This window comes from Equus quagga, unplaced genomic scaffold (assembly GCF_021613505.1).
Source record: "Equus quagga isolate Etosha38 unplaced genomic scaffold, UCLA_HA_Equagga_1.0 146_RagTag, whole genome shotgun sequence".
Classification (NCBI taxonomy): Eukaryota; Metazoa; Chordata; class Mammalia; order Perissodactyla; family Equidae; genus Equus; species Equus quagga.
The window spans coordinates 3,056,481-3,075,582 of record NW_025796728.1 but is presented as its reverse complement, the minus strand read 5'-3'; the positions used below and the strand labels follow the sequence as shown (position 1 = coordinate 3,075,582).

Genomic DNA, 19,102 nt, shown 5'->3' with positions numbered 1-19,102 from the left:
GAGTCTAGTTGAAAGTTAAAATGGTGAAGATAACATTTTAATATCTACTCCCAGAGGTATTTCTCTTTTTGGTTTCCAGTAAGGAATGCCAATCAGGGAATCAGGGGACCTGGGTTCAAGTCCTGACTGTCCTCTTTATTTGCTCAGTTGACCTCTGTGATTGTGGCAGTTTTCCTTCTCTGTACAGTGAAAAGGTTGGAGTAGATAGTCACTAGGAACTCGTAACAAGGATTCTTTAACTCTGTAATGAGAGAATCATATGTACTTCATCTCGGTGGTCTTTAGTAACCGGAACTTATTTTTAAGTGGTTATTATGTCAGTAACCTTTTACTATCTTTGATGGTGCATAGACCATTGAGCGTCTGGGATGTAACTTAACATAGTAAGGGATAGTTGACAAGGAAGCATTTTTGTCATTATTCTTTGTTAAATAATTGAATGACATATGTATTTTAATAAATGTTTTTCTCCCCATTAGTCGTGGTGGCCAGTGTTTGGCAATGTGTGTATTTTTATTGCAAACTACATATTTATTGGATATTTACACATTTTTAAAAATCATAGAATTCATGTAATTTATAGTTTGGACAGATCACTATGAAGACAACCACTTGGAGTGTCAAATTTTTATAGTGCCAGATACACATGGGATATATTATTTATAATACATTTTATATTCAGTGAATAATTATCAAGCTAAAAACAGTATATAATTAACTCAATTTCTCCATTTTAGAGTTGTTTTAAGTGCCTGCTGAGTTGTCTAAACCTTGATTAGAAAACAAATACCATTTTTATTAAATGCTTATTAAAAGACAAAAATGAATATTTTAAAAATGTGAATCCTCATATTCCATTTTAGTTGTGACTTAACAAGATTAGCATTCTTAGTCATATGTCAGTTTTATAAACAGAGTTCTAATTCTTGCTCAGAGCAGATAACACTTCTTCATTTTATGCCTTGATTCAAGTGTAATTCTCAGTATCCCAAATGAGTAAAGAGAAATGATAACCTACTGTCATAATTACTTTGGACAATAGAGCCTAATTTACTTAATCCCTTTATTTTAGTTAATTTATAAGGACAGCCTATGAGACTGTCCTCAGTGGCATTGTTTGAGTATCTTTCCACAGAACTCAGCTGCAGCAGGATGAAAGGCACCATATTTCTTAGGTAAGGAATGCACAGATATGATAATATTTTACAATTTGTGTAATATTTTACATTTTACCAACAGTTTACACACACGTTATTCTTTTGATCCTTGTAGCTAACCCATGATATTTGATGATACTTGTTTTATTAGATTTACATCTAAGTGTTTCTTTTCTCTTTTTGGGGCGCAATGCAAAGGATATTGCATTTTTTATTTTGATTTCCATACATTCATTGCAGGTATATAGAAATACAGTTGATTTTTGTATATTAACCTTCCATCCTGTGACTTTAGTGAACTCAATATTTCTGTAAGTTGTTTTTTTAGTAGGTTCTTTGGGATTTACTATGTAAACAATCATGGAGACAGTTTTTCTTTCTTTCTAATCTAAATGCCTTTTATTTCCTTTTCTTGCTTATGGCACTGACTAGAACTTCCAGCACTATGTTAAATGAGAGTGCTGAGAGCATATATCTTGCCTTGTTCCTTATCTTAGAGGGGAAACATTCAGTCTTTGACTATTAAGTATCGTGTTAGCTGTAGATTTTTTGTAGATGTTCTTTATCAGGTTGAAGTTCCCCCTTCTCCTCTTTTTATGAGAATTTGTATCATGAATATATGCTGCATTTTGTCAGATGCTTTTTTGCTTCAATAAGTGTCATCATGTGATTTTTCTTCTTTATCTTGCTATTGTAGTGGATTGTATTGACTTTTCAAATATCGAACCAACTTTATATCCTGGATTAAACCCCACTTGATCATGATATCTAATTATTTTTTATATATCACTGAGTTCTATTTGCTAATATTTTGTTAAGGAGTTTTATGTCTATATTCATGAGGGATATTGGTCTGTAGTTTTCTTTTTTGATACTGTCTTTTTCTGGTTTTAGTATCAGGGTAATACTAGCTTCGTAAAATGAATTGGGATGTGTTCTCTCCTCTTCTGTTTTCTGGTAGAGAGTATGTAGAATTGATGTTAATTCTTCTTTTAACGTTTGGTACAATTTCCTAGTGAAACCATCTGGGCGTGAAGATTTCTTTTTTCGAGGGTTTTGGAATTATGAAATCAGTTTTCTTAATAATTGTATGGCCATTCAATTTATCTATTATGTATCTAATAAGTTGTGGTAGTTTGTACATTTTGAGGCATTAGTCTATTCATCTAAGTTGTCAAATTAATGTGTGTAGGGTTGTTCATAGTGCTCCCTTATGATCCTTCTGATGTCTTCAGGGTCTGCAGTGATATCCCATTTCATTACTGAGATTGGTAATTTGTGTTTTCTCTCTTTTTTTTTCTTTGTCAGGCTTGTCAATTTTATTGTCCTTTTGAAAGAACCAGCCCTTCATTTCATTGATTTTTCTAATTTTCTATTTTGCGGTTTTGTTGTTTTCTGCTCTTTATTATTTCCTCTACTTGCTTTGAGTTTATTTTAACTCTTTTTTTCTAGGCTTTTGAAGTAGGAATTTGGATTATTAACTTAAGACTTTTTCTTCTTTCTAATTATGACCTACAGATTTTGATATTTTGTATTTTAATTTTTATTCAGTTCTCTGTATTTTAAAATTTCCATTGAGAAGTGTATTTAGTTTTCGAGTGATTTTCCTGTTATTCTTCTGTCATCTTTTAGTTATTGATTTCTAGTTTGATTGTATTATGATCAGAGAAAGTATTCTTTATAATTTCAGTTCTTTTTAAAGTGTTGACGTTTGCTTTATGGCCCGGGATACAGTCTATCGTGGTGTATATATTGTGGGCACCTAAAAGAATGTGTGGTCTGCTGTGATGAGTGGATTGTTCTCTAAATATCAAGTAGATCCTGTGGTTGATGGTGGTGTTGAATTCTTTTATATCTTTGCTGATTTTCTATCTATCAGTTGTTGACATGGGGATGTTGAAGTCTCCAACTATAGTTGTGGATTTGTGTCTTTCTCATTTCATTTCTTTACATTTTTCTTCACATATTTACAGCTCTGTTATTTGGTACATACACATTGAGGGTTGTTATATCTTCTTGGTAGTTTGACCATGTTATCATTAGATATTATCCCTCTTTGTCCCTTGCAATTTTCTTTTAAATTATCTGTTATTAATATAGCCACTCTTGCTTTCCTTTTGTATTGTTTGCATGGTATATCATTTTCCATCCCTTTGCTTTCCACCTCCCTGTTTTGTTGTATTTGAAGTGACTTTCTTGTAGACAAGCATAAGGGGAGGCCATGTTTTTTAATGCACTCTGCCAACTCTCTGTCTTATAAATGATGTAGGTAGACCATTTACATTTCATGTAATTATTGATATGTTTAGGTCTGCCACTTTAGTTGTTTCCTCTATTTTATTTTTCCTGCCTTCCTCTGGGTAGTTGAATGTTCTTTAGAGTTCCATTTTGACTTACCTACTGTTTTTGAGTGTATATATTTGCACAGTTATTGGAGTGGTTGCATTACATTCTATTTTGTATACATAACTTACATAATATACATATCACAGTCTATTGGTGTTATCATTCTACCAGTTCAAGTCAAGTATATAAACCTTACTTTCCTTCATGTCCCTTTACCTTGCCGCATTTATAATTGTCTTAAATAGATTCTCTACATACATTTCCAACCATCTCTGTGTTACTTTTTCTTCACCCTTCATGTAATTTTGAAAATTCAAGGAGAGAGACTGCCTATTGTATTTGTCCATATTTTTACTTACCCTTTGCATATCTTCCTTTCTGATATTCTAAGGTTCCTTCTTTTTATCATTTCCTTTCTGTTTAGAGGATTCATTTAGCCATTCTCTTGGGGTGGGTCTACTGGCCACAAATTCTCTTGGTTTTCTTTTGTCTGAGAATCTCTTGATTTTCCCTTAATTCTTGTAGGATATTATCTCTGGGTATAGGACTCTGGGTTGACATTTCTTTTCTTGGGACTCTTGACAAATATTGTGACACTTTCTTCTGGCCTCTTTGGATTATGATGAAAATCCACTGTCATTAGAATTGTTTTTCCCCTATAGATTAGGTGTTATTTTTCTCTCTGATTTCGAGGTTTTTTTCTTGTCTTTACTTTTCAGACGTTTGACTATGATGTGTCTTGGTATGAGTTTCTTTGGATTTATCTTGTTTGGTGTTTGCTCAGCTTCTTGAATCTGTAGGTTTATGTCTTTTGCCAAATGTGGGAAGTTTTCAGTCATTATTTCTCAGAGTACATTTTGTCCTCTCTTTCTTCTTTCCTTCCTGACTCTGATGACATGCAAATGTTAGGTCTTTTGTTATAGTCCCACATGTCCTTGAAGCTCTGTTCATTTGTTTTTTCCATCTATTTTCTCTGTGTTGTTCAGATTGGGTAATTTCTTCTGTTCTATCTTCTAGTTCACTCATTTTTCTCTGTCCTCTCTGTTCTGCTGTTGAACTCAACCTTTGAGTTTTTTATTTTGGTTAAGGTATCTTTCAATTGTAAAATTTCTGTTTGGTACTTTATATCTTCTATTTCTTTGCTGAGAGTTTCTATTTTTGCATGTTTCAAACACTCAGAATTACTCATTCAGTTTTATGATGACTACTTTAAAATATTTGTCAGATAATTCTAACATCTCTGTCATCTTAGTGTTGACATTTATTGATTCTCTTTTTTTGTTTAGTTTAAGATCTTCCTGGTTCTTGGTATGATGAGTTACTTTTCATTGAAATGTGGACGTTTTTTGAATTATAAGATTCTGGATCTTATTTAAACCTTCTCTTTTTTTTGAGGAAGATTAGCCCGGAGCTAACTGCTGCTAATCCTCCTCTTTTTGCTGAGGAAGAGTGGCCCTGAGCTAACATCCATGCCCGTCTTCCTCTACTTTATATGTGGGACGCCTACTACAGCATGGCATGCCAAGCGGTGCCATGTCCGCACCCAGGATCTGAACTGCCGAACCCCAGGCTGCTGAAGTGGAATGTGTGCACTTAATTGCTGCGCGACCAGGCCATCCCCTAAACCTTCTCTTTTATATTTCTTTCTCTGACACCACTTAGGGTTTTGATGGATTGGGGGTGGGGGCATTTTATTACTGCTAGATGAGAATAGAAGCCCAAGTTCTCTACTCAGACTCTGTTGACACCCAAGGGAGAGGGGCTAGCTGGGTGGAGGTAAGAGTTCTGACTCTCCATAAGGTCTCCACTCACACTGTGGTGGGGATGTCTTGTTACCACTGAGCAATCATAAAACTAACTCTCCACTAGCCCTCTTCTGACACCAACCCAAGAAGAGGGGGAAAAGCACTTCATTCATTACTGCCTTCTCTGACACCTCCCTTGAGGGGTGTTGTGGTGCCTTGTCAAGCCTCACAAGGATAGAATTCTAGGCTACCCATTGGCCATTGTTGGCATGGGTGGGAGTAGGGCCACAGATTTTTCTGTGGTGTTTAGCTGGAGTAGAGCAGTTACTCTCTAAAAATTTTATTTCCTAGTCATTTGGCTGGAGAGAGCAGGGATTTTTTTCATACCCAATGGTGTTTCCAAGTTGCCAGTTTCTTCAGCTCCAATCTGGGTGATATGAGGGAAAATGAAAACCCTGGAAACTCATTACCATGTCATCCCTCAGGTTGCAAGGTCCCTAGGTGGTTTTTCTTTCTTCTCTCTACCCTTCAGAGTTGTCTTATGTCTTTTTTATATATAGTACCGTTGTTTTAAATTATAGTTAAAGGGATAAATAGGGAAAAATACATCTATTCCATTTTTCCAAATGAAAGTCTGAGATTCATATTTTTAAAAAATTCAGGAGACAACTATTTCCCTGGCATGACTATTAATAGTTAAAATGTTGGTCAGAAGTTTTTCTAGAGGAAAAGATACTTTTTTACAAATCCTATTTTCAAGATAGGATTTGGGTAAGCCATTCAAAAGATTATTGATATATTCCAATATTTATAAGTATGTCATGTGGAAATGAAACCCTCTTAGCCTCATCAATATAATCTGCCTAATTACACCATACCTTTTACATCGGTCACCATAAGAAGGAAGCCTAGGACTCCTTGGTCATACTTCATCTACCAGATTGTCATTCACAGTGTCAGTGCATCTCTTAATCTGACTTCATTTCCATCTATCCCCAACTCCCCAGACTTCCAAAATACTCTTTGGAACTCATGCTCCTCCTCTGAACTTTACTCTTCTTTTTCCTACCTGAAAACTGCCTTTCTACCTAAATAAAACCCTGGTCAAAGGCTCCCAACTATGGTAAAAGCTAGGACTGAAGATGGCTTTTCTGGAATTGGTACTGGAAGGTCCAGGCCCCACCCTTAGTAGCGAGAGTAGTTAGAGACATGGAGCCTTGGTTATCCGGTGAGCCTCCAGGAAGACAGTGAAACAACTTGGGTAGACACTGGTCTGGCAAGGGAGATAAAGGTGGGACTGTAGAGAATGGAATTGAGAAAACGTTTTTATAGTCACTTATAGAAAAGGGAATATGGATTATATAAGGTAAAAAAAATCTGTGAAGTTCATGGGATTTGCAGTTCAGGGGTACTTGGGCCCTGTGGACAACTTCAGTTTTCTACCAGAGAAGACTGTGTAACAATTGTTAGAAACCAGGACATGTTGATTTGAGAGCTATTATTCTCAACTATGGCTCTACTTTAGAATCCCTTATGGAATTTTTTTAAAATCAAGTTTATTCAGGTGGAATTTTAAATGAATAATTTGAATTTCAGCAAAAGTATGCATTTATGTAACCACCTGCACAGTAAATTCATAGAACATTTTCACCAGCCCCAAAAGTTCTCTTGAACTCCTTTCCCAGTCATCCTCCCACCCCAGGCAAATAATCGGATCTGCTTTCTGTTATCATAAATTAGATTTGCCTTTTCTAGAATTTTATGTAAATGGAATTCTACAGTATGTCCTGTTTTGTGTCTGGCACTTGATTCACTCAGTATAACGTTTGAGAGTCATCCTTATTGTATCAGCAGTTTACTCCTTTTTATTGCTGAGTAGTATTCTGTGGTGTGGATATATCACAATTTGTTTACCCAGTCACCTGCTGTGGACATTTGAGCTGTGTCCGGTTGAGTGGAGTGTTCTATAAATGTCAGACCAACTTAATTGGTGGTGCTGCTCATGTCTTCTACTTCCTTTCTGATTTTCTTCCTATTTGTTTCATCAGTTACTGAGAAAGCAGCATTGAAGTGTCTGTTTTTTAATTTTTATTTCATTTTATTTTATTTTTGAAGAAGATTAGCCCTGAGCTAACATCTGCTGCCAATCCTTTTCTTTTTGCTGAGGAATATTGGCGCTGAGCTAACATGCATGCCCATCTTCCTCTATTTTATATGTGAGATGCCTGCCACAGCAGAGAACCCTGGCTGCCAAAGTGGAACATGCGAACTTAACCACTGCACCACAAGGCTGGCCCTGAAATGTCTAACTCTAATTTTGGACTTCCCCCCACCACACACACCTTTGAGTTATGTCAGTTTGTTTCGTGTGTTTTGTATATCGATTTTTGGCTATACACAGATGGAATTCTTATGTCCTTTTGCTGAATCAAGCCCTTTAACGTTATGAACTTTATCTCTGGTGGTAATCTTTTTTTCTGATATTATTATAGACAGTACAGCTTTTTCATGATCAGTTTTATATGGTGTATCTTTTTCTGTCCTTTTAACCTACATCTTTATATCTAAAATGTGTTTCTTTTAGATGGCATGTTGCTCTTGCTTTTTGTCCATGGTGACAATCTTTACCTTTTTTTATTTTTATTTTTATTTTTTGTTGAGGAAAATTGTCCCTGAGCTAACATCTGTGCCACTCTTCCTCTGTTTTGTATGTGGGACACCATCACAGCATGGCTTGTTGAGCAATGTGTAGGTCCGTGCCTGGGATCCGAACCCGCAAACCCCAGGCCACCAAAGCAGAGCACACAAACTTAACCACTACACCACCAGGCTGGCCCCAATCTTTACCTTTTAATTGGAGTGATTACTGTTCACATTAAATTCAGTTATCAGTATGGTTGGTTTAAAATCTACCATTTCATGGTTTGTTTTCTCTTTGTCCCTTCAGATCTTTGGTCCTTTTCCCCCTCCTCTTTCTTTTCTTTCTTTTGGAATAGCTGAGTACTTTTTTTTTTTTTTGCTGAGGAAGGTTAGCCCTGAGCTAACATCTGTGCCAGTCTTCCTCTATTTTATATGTGGGCTGCTGCCACAGCATGACTGAGATGGTGTAGATCTGTGCCTGGGATCTGAACCCATGAAACTGGGCCACCGAAGCAGAATGCACTGAACTTAACCACTACACCTTGGAGCCGGCCCCATGGAACAGCTGAGTACTTTTTAACATTCCATTTTATTTTCACTCTTTGCTTATTTTCTACGTATTTCTTATTGTTTTGCTTTTTAGTAAGTGGTTGCTCTAGAGTGTGCAGTGTGCATATCTAACTTACTACAGTTTACCTTCAAGTAATATGCCACTTCACTTAAGATGTAAGAGCCTTGTGGCAGTATGTTTTCATTCCTCCCCATTCTTTGTGCTACATTTGTCATTTATTTTAACTCTACATATGTATTAAATCCCAAAGTACGTTTTTATTATTTTTATTTTAAATAGTTAATTATCTTTTAGTGAAACTTAAAAATGATTTGTTAAAGATCTTTTATGTTTCCCAACATATTTACCATTCCTGGTACTACTTATTGCTGTATGTAGATCAGGGTTGCCCTTTAGTATCACTTTCCTTCTACTTGAAGAACTTCCTTTAACATTACTTTTAGTGAAGGACTGTTGGCAACAGATTTTCTCAGCTTTTGTTTGTCTTTAAAAGTCTTTATTTTTATTTTAGTTTTGAAAGATAATTTTGCTAGATATATATAACTTTAGATTGACGGGCTTTTAAGCACATTAACAGTGTTATTCCATTGTCTTTGATTTACCTCGTTTCTGTTGAGAAGTCTATAATACTTTATCTTTGTTCTTCTGTTAAAAAAATCTGGGGCCGGCCCGGTGGCGCAGCAGTTAAGTTCACACGTTACGCTTCTCTGCGGCCCAGGGTTTGCTGGTTCGGATCTCAGGTACGGACATGGCACTGCTTGGCAGGCCATGCTGTGGTAGGCGTCCCATGTATAAAGTAGAGGAAGATGGGCACAATGTTACCTCAGGGCCAGGCTTCCTCAGCAAAAAAGAGAAGGACTGGCAGTAGTTAGCTCAGGGCTAATCTTCACCCAAAAAAAAGAAAATTAAGATTTTTTAATTAGTCACTTTTAGAAATTTGATCATGATGTTCCTTGGTGTGATGTTCCCTGTGTTGGCCCTACTTGGGGTCTTTTTCCCTTCTTGGGGTGTTTTTGAACTACTTAGATATGTGAGTTCATTATAGTTATCATCAAATTTGGAAAATTTTCAGCCATTCTTCCTTCAAGTCATTTCTGTCCCATTCATACTCCCCCCCTGCTCCATCTGGGACTCCAGTTGCTTATATTAGACCACATGATATTGACCTGTAGGTCACTGAGGCTTTACTGTTTTATTTTTGAATCTTTTTGTTTTCTATATGCTTTAGTTTGGAAAATTCTTATTGTTAGGTCTTCAGGTGCCTCTTCTTCTGTAGCATCTAAACTGCTAATAATTCCCATCTAGTGAACTTAGCATTTTGGATATATGGTAAGCTTTTCATCTTTCAAAGTTTTATCCAGTTCTTTTGAAAGTCTTTTATTTCTCATCTCTTTTATGTTTATACTTTTCTTTATATCCCTAAGCATATATGTAATAGTTCTTTTAAAGTCTTTGCCTGCTAATCCAGTCATCTCTTTGACTTCCTGATTGTTTCTGTTGACTAATTTTTATCCTGATTTTAGTTATGATTTTTCTATTTCTTTATATGTCTACTAATTTTTTATTGGATAGTGGACATTGTGCAGTTTTATGTTGTTCTTTGCTAGATGTTATCTTTTAAATAGTGTTGTGGCAAGCAGTTGTTTATGAATTAGTTTGATTCTTTATAGCAGGGATCAGCAAACACTTTCTTAAAGGGCCAGATAGTAAATATTTTAGGATTGTGGGTAATATGGTCTCTGTTGTAACTCCTCAACTCTGCTCTTATAGCTGGAAAGCAACCATAGACAATAAATAAACACGTGGGTGTTGCTATGTTCTTATAAAGCTTTATTTATAAAAACAGTTGAGGGGCCAGCCCCATGGCCGAGTGGTTAAGTTCGCGCGCTCCACTTCAGCAGCCCAGGGTTTCGTTGATTCGGATCCTGGCTGTGGACATGGCACCATTCATTAGGCCATGCTGAGGCAGCGTCCCACATGCCACAACTAGAAGGACCCACAACTAGAATATACAACTATGTACTGGGGGGCTTTGTATAGAAAAAGCAGGGGAAAAAAAAGATTGGCAATAGTTGTTAGCTCAGGTGCCAATCTTTAAAAAAAAAAGTTGATTTGCCCATAGGTGGTAGTTTGCTGACCCCTGCTTTAGAGGCTTATTTTTAAGTTTTTAGAGTAGCTTTATTCTAGGGCAAGTTTATTCCTTTTGGGGTGTTTCTTGATTGCCCTTGTGTTTGGCAAGGATTCTCTTCTCTTACTGGTTGAAACTCAGATGTCTTTTAGTCCTGTATGAGCTTTGGAAACTGTTGAGTTTACAGTGCTCCAGTCCTCCTTTGCCCAGTTTCATAGAGCTTTACTCGGTACATGCACAGCTCAATAGTCAACAAAGAGTCAAGCAGACCCCTAAGCTGAGTTATAGAGGTCTTCTGGAGCAACTCCCTCCTTCAAGGTACTCCACCTCTCAAATTCCAATTTTTGTCTTCTCACCTCAGCAAGATAACTTTGATCTGTTCCAGATCCTCCTCCTTACTCTGTAGTCCAAAAAGTATCTCCAGACTGCCCACCTGACCCCCCACAAAAGCCAGAGTGCTCATAGGACTCACCACATTTATTTTCCTTCTCTCAGGGATTATAGTCCTGTACTGCCTGTTGTCCAGTATTTGAAAACTGTTTTATATATTTTGTCCAGTTTGATAGCTCCTTCCCAGTTTTGCCATCATGGCTAGAAGCGCCTATGGTGGTTTTAAAAGAAATATCCGAGTTCCATTTCAGACTAGATTCTCGAAGGGTGCTGCCTGGGCTTCTGTGTATATTTTAAAAGCCCCTCGGGATTCTGACACACAGTCAGGTTTGAGAGTCATGGCTCTAGAGGTTTGGGAGTCAAGCAGAGATGATTTGAGCTCATCAGGTACTGGGACCTAGTATATCTTATGTACAGAGGTGCTGACAATTGGGACTTTGATCAGACAGAAAGCAGGGAAGATCAGTTGGGAAGGAAGGAGGCTATGTACAAAAAAATCTCATTAAAAGGAAAGTAGGAGATGAATTTCCCCTATTTTTGAGTTTTGAAGCTAAAGCTTATCCTCTTGTCTTCCAGACACCGGGTAAAAATAGTGGCCAGATTCATCCATTCTTTCCTATTCTATTCCCTACTGTGGGTTACTGTTACTTACATCCTTTAGACGGATTAGTAGAAATGAGGAGGATGGAGTTGTGTATAATAATCCATTTCTGTGGTCTTAGGACAAAGTCCCTGGCCCAAGCTTTCCCCCCTTCACATCCTCCCCAAACTAATGGAGTTTGGGAAAGAATAGGGTGACCTCTTTCTGCCTCTGATCCGTTTCTTCCCCACCCTGTCCCCTCTCACCCCCATTCTCTCTGAACCCCACCCCAGAGTTCTTTGTTAGATAAAGCATGTTACAGTAATATTTTTTATTTACATTGTCTGTAGCCATCCACGGGCATTTGGAGAAACTAAAATTGATGCTCTTTCAGAAGTGATTTATCCAAACAGAATAAACAGGGAAGGATGAATGTGTCTCCTGGGAGATATGAGCTTATAATGCTAAGGGACCACCACAATAATAGAATTTATTTGAAGTCTTATTTTGGCTTAAAAGTTAATGCAAATTGTACTTTTTATTCTTTCATGTATCAGTATTTGTTTAATATGCGTGTCTTAGAGCCAACCCCGGTGACCTCTAGTGGTTAAAGTCCGGTGCTTTCACCGCTTCGGTGACCCGGGTTCATTTCCCAGGCAGGGAGCCACACCACCTGTCTGTCAGTTGCCATGCTGTGACAGCAGTTCACATAGAAGAACTAGAAGGACTTACAACTAGGATATACAGCCATGCACTGGGGCTTTGGGGAGGAGGAACAAAAGAAAAATAGGAATATTGGCAACAGATGTTAGCTCAGGGTGAATCTTGCCCTGCAAAAAAAAAAAGTGTTTTAACTTACTACTTAGTAGAATTGACATTCCAGAAAAATGTACTGCCTTTAACCTGTGATTTCATGTACCTCTTGATATGCCCCTGGGTTTCTAACTTTCCTGCTTGGTGAAGCGCAACAGTAGAAGCAGTCTATTTAAAAAATACTTTTTAGTTTCTAAATTTTAAGTACACTGTAGGTGATATAGGACTTGGAGGCACACCCACCAGATACTTGATACGTTTTATTTTTTTGCATATTCTTTTTTTTTTTTCCTAAGATTTTATTTTTCCTTTTTCTCTCCAAAGCTCCCAGGTACATAGTAGTGTATTTTTGGTTGTGGGTCCTTCTAGTTGTGGCATGTGGGACGCAGCCTCAGCACGGCCTGATGAGCGGTGCCATGTCCATGCCCAGGATCCGAACCAGTGAAACCCTGGTCCGCTGAAGCACAGCGCGCAAACTCAACCACGCGGCCACGGGGCCGGCCCCACTTGATGCATATTTACATGAATGTTTCTTTGAAGGGAAAGTGTGTTTCAGATTCTAGTCAACCATCTGATAGTTGACCCTTTTTTTAACCTTTAGAATATGGCCAGGTTAGTTGCTAGTGAAACAGAATCCTGCCGTTCCTTTTCTCTTCTGGTATAGTGGATTCCTAGCTGGCCTAGTTAAAACACTGTTGTCAAGGATAGTTGCAATCCTCTGAGTAAGCACTTGGTTATTTAGGACTTGCCAATTTTTTTTTTTAAGCCCAGAAATATTCTTTATTCCTTGCATTTCTATAGAGTGAGTTTTCATGAATACAGATGTACTGGTGCCCAGTCATCAAGTGTAACATAAAGCAGTGGTTTAACTTATACTTGGTTTTCACTGAAAACATTGATTTTTCTTTGCCATTTGCAGTACCTTCTCCAGGCAAATTCCGCTCCCCTGCAGCACCGTCTCCTTTGGCTCTCCGGCAACCAGTAAAAGCATTTAGTAACCATGGCTCTGGTTCTCCTGGTAGCCAAGAAACAACACAGCTCACACACGCCACCTCCTCACCTGGACCTCCGATGGTTCAGAACACAGTCCCAGCAAATCCTCCCAGCAATATCAACAGCACTACTCTAACCAGACCTGCAGGGACAACCGCGATGAGAAGTGGCTTGCCCAGACCCAGTGCCCCTTCCGCTGGGGGTATACCAGTGCCTCGCAGCAAACTTGCACAGCCTGTTCGCAGGTAAGTGGCAAATGCTCTCTTTCAACATTCTTGAGCATAGGAAAGTGAGTAGACTGCAATTACCCTCATCTCTGCATTTGATAGTGAACATAGCAGGTCCTAATGGGTTCCCACTAGAGTCTTAGTACAATTTGAATAAAACATTACTTAATTGTTTTAAAGAAATCCTCACTTGAAGCATTCAAGTATTATGCCACTTTGATTCAGATTAAATTTGCCCAGATACCTAATATGATTAAGCATCTCAGAAAACTCCTAGAAAATCGTTAAAACCACTCAATTTGGTTGTGATGTTTGTTCATTTTGAATATAATGATATTCAATAAAGATAATAAAAGTATATTAAAACCTAGAATGAGATTTAAGATAACACTTCTAGCTACCAAGTCTAGAGCTACCAATCTACCTGGAATGTAATCCAGGAGGGTGATTTTCAAATCTTTCTACAATTAAGAATCTTCTCTAGAATTTATGTAAGTATATAGAGGCCTAAGTTTTACCCCTAGAGAGTAGATCTGATATGAAGCCCAGAATCTGTTAGTATGCTGGTTTTTGTCCGTTTGTTTGATATTCGGGTGATTCTGAGCCCAGCCAGGTTGGGAACCATGGATCTGTAATCTTTATCTACTTTCAGGAATGTGATTGCCACCATCAGTAAACTTATGGGTCAAATATAATTAAACTTTATTTATCTGCATGAAAATAAATTCTTTCTTCCCATAGGCATTTAAAATTATCTCTACTACTTTTATTCTAAGATAAACATAGTACATTTCTGAATTCAGTAGTAGAGTACAACAGCTTTTTGTTATGCACTATGCTAATTGGCTTATACATACCTTATTTAATTTTTACAATAATATTAAACATGTAGGTACTGTTGTTATTCCTATTTTTCAGAGGAGAATGTTGAAATTTAACGAGGTTATGTAATTTGCCAAAGACTACACAACTAGTAAGACCTTCAGTTCCAAGTATGTCTGACTAAAAAGTCCTTTTTTTTGGAGGAAGATTAGCCCTGTGCTAACATCCGTGTTCATCTTCCTCTATTTTATATGTGGGATGCCTACCACAGCATGGCTTTTGCCAAGCGGTGCCATGTCCGCACCCGGGATCCGAACCGGCAAACCCCAGGCCGCTGAAAAGCGGGAGCGTGCGCACTTAACTGCTGTGCCACCGGGCCAGCCCCTAAAAAGTCCTTTTAGGTGCTGTCCCATTCTGCCTCTCTAGTCATGGTGACACTAAGCCTTTTATCACATTCATCACTCTGCCCCTCAAATAAGTGAAGTTGGTGATCCATGTGGTTGGAAAAGATGAGAGAATTTTTTCCTTTCTTTTACTCCAGTAGCTGTGTTAACAAAAGAGGTGGAGTCAGGTGGTGCCCAGTGAAACTTGACAGTTGTGGAAATGCTGAGTGTTGGAGGGTTGGGTTGTACTAATAGCTGTTTAGAACTTTGATCTCAGTGGTCCCCTGAAACAGGCTTCACTGGATCGTGATGCCACCAGCAAAGTAATTAATATATATGGGAGATAATATGATAATGTTTCCTAAAGCCTTGTAAATCACTTTATAAAATTGCTTTATTTCAGATCCTTGCCAGCTCCTAAAACCTATGGTAGCATGAAAGATGACAGTTGGAAAGATGGCTGTTATTGACCAGCAAAGACAAGAATGCAGAGGTCCACAGCTTCATGGATACCCGATACCCCTTCACCAGGCTAAAAGACAACTTTTATATGCAGACTGTTCAGATAAGACTCTTGGGATTTATAAAATCCCAGCCCTCTCTGTCTTGATTAGCACAAACTGACAGAGATGATCAAGCAGCACTTTAATGACATTTAACATCAGATGTGTTTGGTAATCATACAATCACTCTCTATGGAATCACTTTTAGTTTTGTTTAATGGAAACTAAGTTGATTTTTAAATATTTGACAGAGGCCAATATCTGGGCAAAAAACTAATGGATGCCAAAGAGAAATGCCCATTTGTAAATGAGAGAGTACCTTTGTGCACGAGAAAATGGTGAATTCAAGCTATCCAAAACTTCACGTTCAACCTAATTTACTGTATGAATAGTATCAATAAATATTTGTGTTAATGAGAACTAATATTCTGACTAATTATCTAAAATGTTTCACTAGTACTCCAAGAAACTAGATTGAGATGGAGGTGGGGGAGCGGAAAGAAACCTGGGCTAGAGATTTAAAACATGATACCTAAATTTGGGAGAATTCTATAAATTATTTTTGCAGATTCATTGGAAAAATTGTCATTTTGTTTAATCTTAAGTTTTGGATGTAGCTCACATATCACCACCACCAGATAGTGTTACGCTGTGCATCCATCATGTTGCATTGACACATCGGACTTCTGTGTGTTTGTTTTGATTGCCAAAAGGGCTTGATATCAGTTGTACAATCTTTCTAAACTTTATAGCTCCTGGCTCAGGAAAGATAGCCTTTGCTATTGAAGCCAACTTCTTCACATGCTGTTATCTGTAGCAGAACCTAAGAGATCTTGTTTTTATTGGCAGGTTTCCATGATGGGAAAAAGCAAGTAGTATGTGTCTTTATTCTTGATATAAATAACGCCACCTCAGTGCTTACAACCTGGAACAAAACCATACAGTGAAAGGGGGGGGAAATCTATGCACTTAACTTACGAAATCTCTGGTAATGACAGTTGTATTGTTACTATTAATTGACACAACGGTCTGTTGTATGGTAGGAAAATGTAGCCTGCTGAATCCTACTTAAGTTGATCCACTTTAAACTGAGTAACTGTATAAAACATCCTTTGAAAATACTGTCCCTTTTGACTTAGATTCTGCCTTTCATCAGTTTTGGCATTTTTGGTAACAGATGAAACCTACTACATGTGACTCTAACCTGTTAAATACTTGCTCTCTAATGGCCCTTATGTATATCCTAGAAATCACTTATTTTGGTTTTATTAGACAATTACAAGACTAAAATTTCCTTCTGCAGCAGGCTTCTCATTTTTCATAGTGAAGTCTGTTTTAAAATATTTAATTTGAACAGCTCTAAAATATTCCCAATCAGGTCACCTAAAGGATTTTAGAGATTTGAACATAAGTTCTTTTCCTATCAGTCAAAGACATTCTGTAAGTTGGCAAAGGAAACTGAGAGAGAAATAGGAAGCTTGATATTCAGAATCACATTGAGGTTGATAGGTTGAGAGAATGATAAAACTTTTACAGCCAAGCCCCCTGTTCTGCCATGACTGACACTGTGGTATCTTTATTAGCTTGACCAATAGGGAGTCAGTCAGCACAGCAGCTGGAGACTGATACTGCCAGCGCTAATGTATTTTGGTGTATAATGCAAGGAAGACATTTTATCCTTGAGTTTGAGGGTGAATGGGGGTGGGTCAGGAAAGGATGGCACCAGAATTCCACATGATGATGAACTAAGAAAATGTTGCTTTTCAGAGGAACATAAAGAAAGCATCTGCTTCAGGTAGGGGGGTATCTCATGTAAAAATCTAAGTGAAAGAAAGAATTAGCCACTGTCTCTTTTTAAAACAACACATACACAAAACAAAATAAGTCTCAGTTTTCAGTGCAACGTTGCAAAAAAATGCTGCAATCTAATAATTAAAAAGAATTTTAACTCTATTATGAAAAACCCATTACATTTTTAAGTTAGGTTTTCAGTTTCAAAAGGAGTATTCAGGTTATTTAACTTTGTTTTTAAATGGCTGCATCAGAAAAAAAAAGTCTATTTTTTTTAATTAAAATATTTCATCACTTGTTAAAAGAATATTTGGATCTGAGTAGGGTAAAGTATTATTTTACCTGCTGTTGTACTACCACAGACTATTGGCTTTTAGTTTCCTAAAGAGAAAAATTGCCTTTTTACTAGAAAGCCTTTGTGTATTGCCAATTTTTCTGTTTGGGAAAATCTAAGGATTCACTGTGGTTAGTTTTACAGAAGAAATGTGGATTTGATAAACTAGTGCCTATGATTTTAACTTATGTTTGATATATAGTAGTAAGGGTTTTATGAATGTTGATTATTTTTTTGTGCCAACAGCCCAGAATTGTCACTTATATGTAAGCAGAAAGCTATGAGCTCTGCTTCCAAAGTTATTTAATTTTCTCAGTGTTTGAATGTTATTTTTTTGTGTGTTAATAAAAGTGTAAAGAATTGGAAAAAATATAAATATTCTTAACTCAAGCATTTGCTGGATCATTTTTCTACAAAACTTGTTTGTATAATATAAACACTCTCTGAAGAGTTGACTCTTTTCAGTTTTCATACCCTGGAAATCACATTTTGTAAAACTAGGGACCATTCATAATAGTCAGATACTTTTTAAAATTATTATCTCAATACATCACTTTTATAAAAAAAGTTTTTTTGGAAAGGAAATTAGATACATATGTGTCCCCAGATGTTTGTGTAACTCTAGAATGATCTAGATGTGTATGTTTAACTTTTTATTGAATGTACAGGCGTCCATTTTTGCCATTACGCATGGTCCTTTTAGATCACATGAAGTTTGATTTACAAACATTTCTATAGCCGAACTTGTATGTGTGGTTGCCTCCTTAATAAACAGCCTGACCATAATGTTTATTATTAAATTTATATTTGTTTTTTAAGTGTTTTATTAATTTCTGGATATAAGATTGCCCCCCACCCTCCAGTTGCCCACAATTGGTTTTAATAAATTTCTCTTGTGATTTTTTTAAACACACGAACCCAAATCATGTTGCCCTTTCAGACTCGATCTTCATGAGGTTGGAATATATCATGTTATATTCTCTCCATCCTGGTTATTTCATATGTGGATTATTTGGAGTAAATTTATAGTTTACTCAAAACTGGTGTGTTCCTGGAACTTTTTCACCTGTTTGAATTGATACCTAGTTAGAAAAAGCTAACATATATAAAACAAGCAAAAGGCCATTATATAAGAGTTTCCAAGAGGAAAAATTAATGCAGTTTCAAGCCAAATATGAATATTTAGTTGATCATGTGCATCTTTTCTCTTATGGATGAATGGGAAAAGTCAAGAATTGTACACTGTTTAATTGTTCCCAACATTCCGTTTGGAAGTTTTTACTGTCCTCTGTGTAATTAGTCTCACTAATGAGGCATAGAGAAAGGACATCATGTTTGAATTTTTCTCCCAAGCCCAACCTAAAAACTTTTAAGAACCATTTAAAATGTCACTATTCTTCTAAGTCAATTAATAGAAGTTAACTTAAACTCGTACATAGTGCAGCAGGAAGACCCATGTTCTTGTAAAGTATTTGCTGTATCAGAGTTTAGCTTTGAGTTACAAAAGCAGAGTAAATGATAGAGAAACCACCCTGGAGGGAGGTAGTGAACAGGATATTCATATGAGCATGAAACCGCAGTTAGCAGCCCTTAATGTATTTTGAATGATCCTAAATATAAATCGGAGTGGACTAAATGGCCCTCTCATTACTAGTCTGAAGATGGAACAGATTTCACTT

The 19,102-nt window shown here is 37.0% G+C and overlaps 1 protein-coding gene across 2 annotated transcripts in view; it reads left to right on the top strand.

Moving 5' to 3' along the window:
• LOC124232958 (SLAIN motif-containing protein 2) overlaps positions 1-18,241 on the top strand; it is an 84,201-nt gene extending 65,960 nt beyond the window's left edge. For both annotated transcript variants that reach the window (XM_046649921.1, XM_046649922.1), the window contains 2 exons: positions 13,290-13,608; positions 15,199-18,241. In XM_046649921.1, coding sequence (XP_046505877.1) covers positions 13,290-13,608; positions 15,199-15,265 — 386 coding nt within the window. In that variant the 3' untranslated portion in view covers positions 15,266-18,241. The remainder of the gene's footprint in view (positions 1-13,289; positions 13,609-15,198) is intronic.
• The last annotated feature ends 861 nt before the right edge of the window (positions 18,242-19,102 follow it).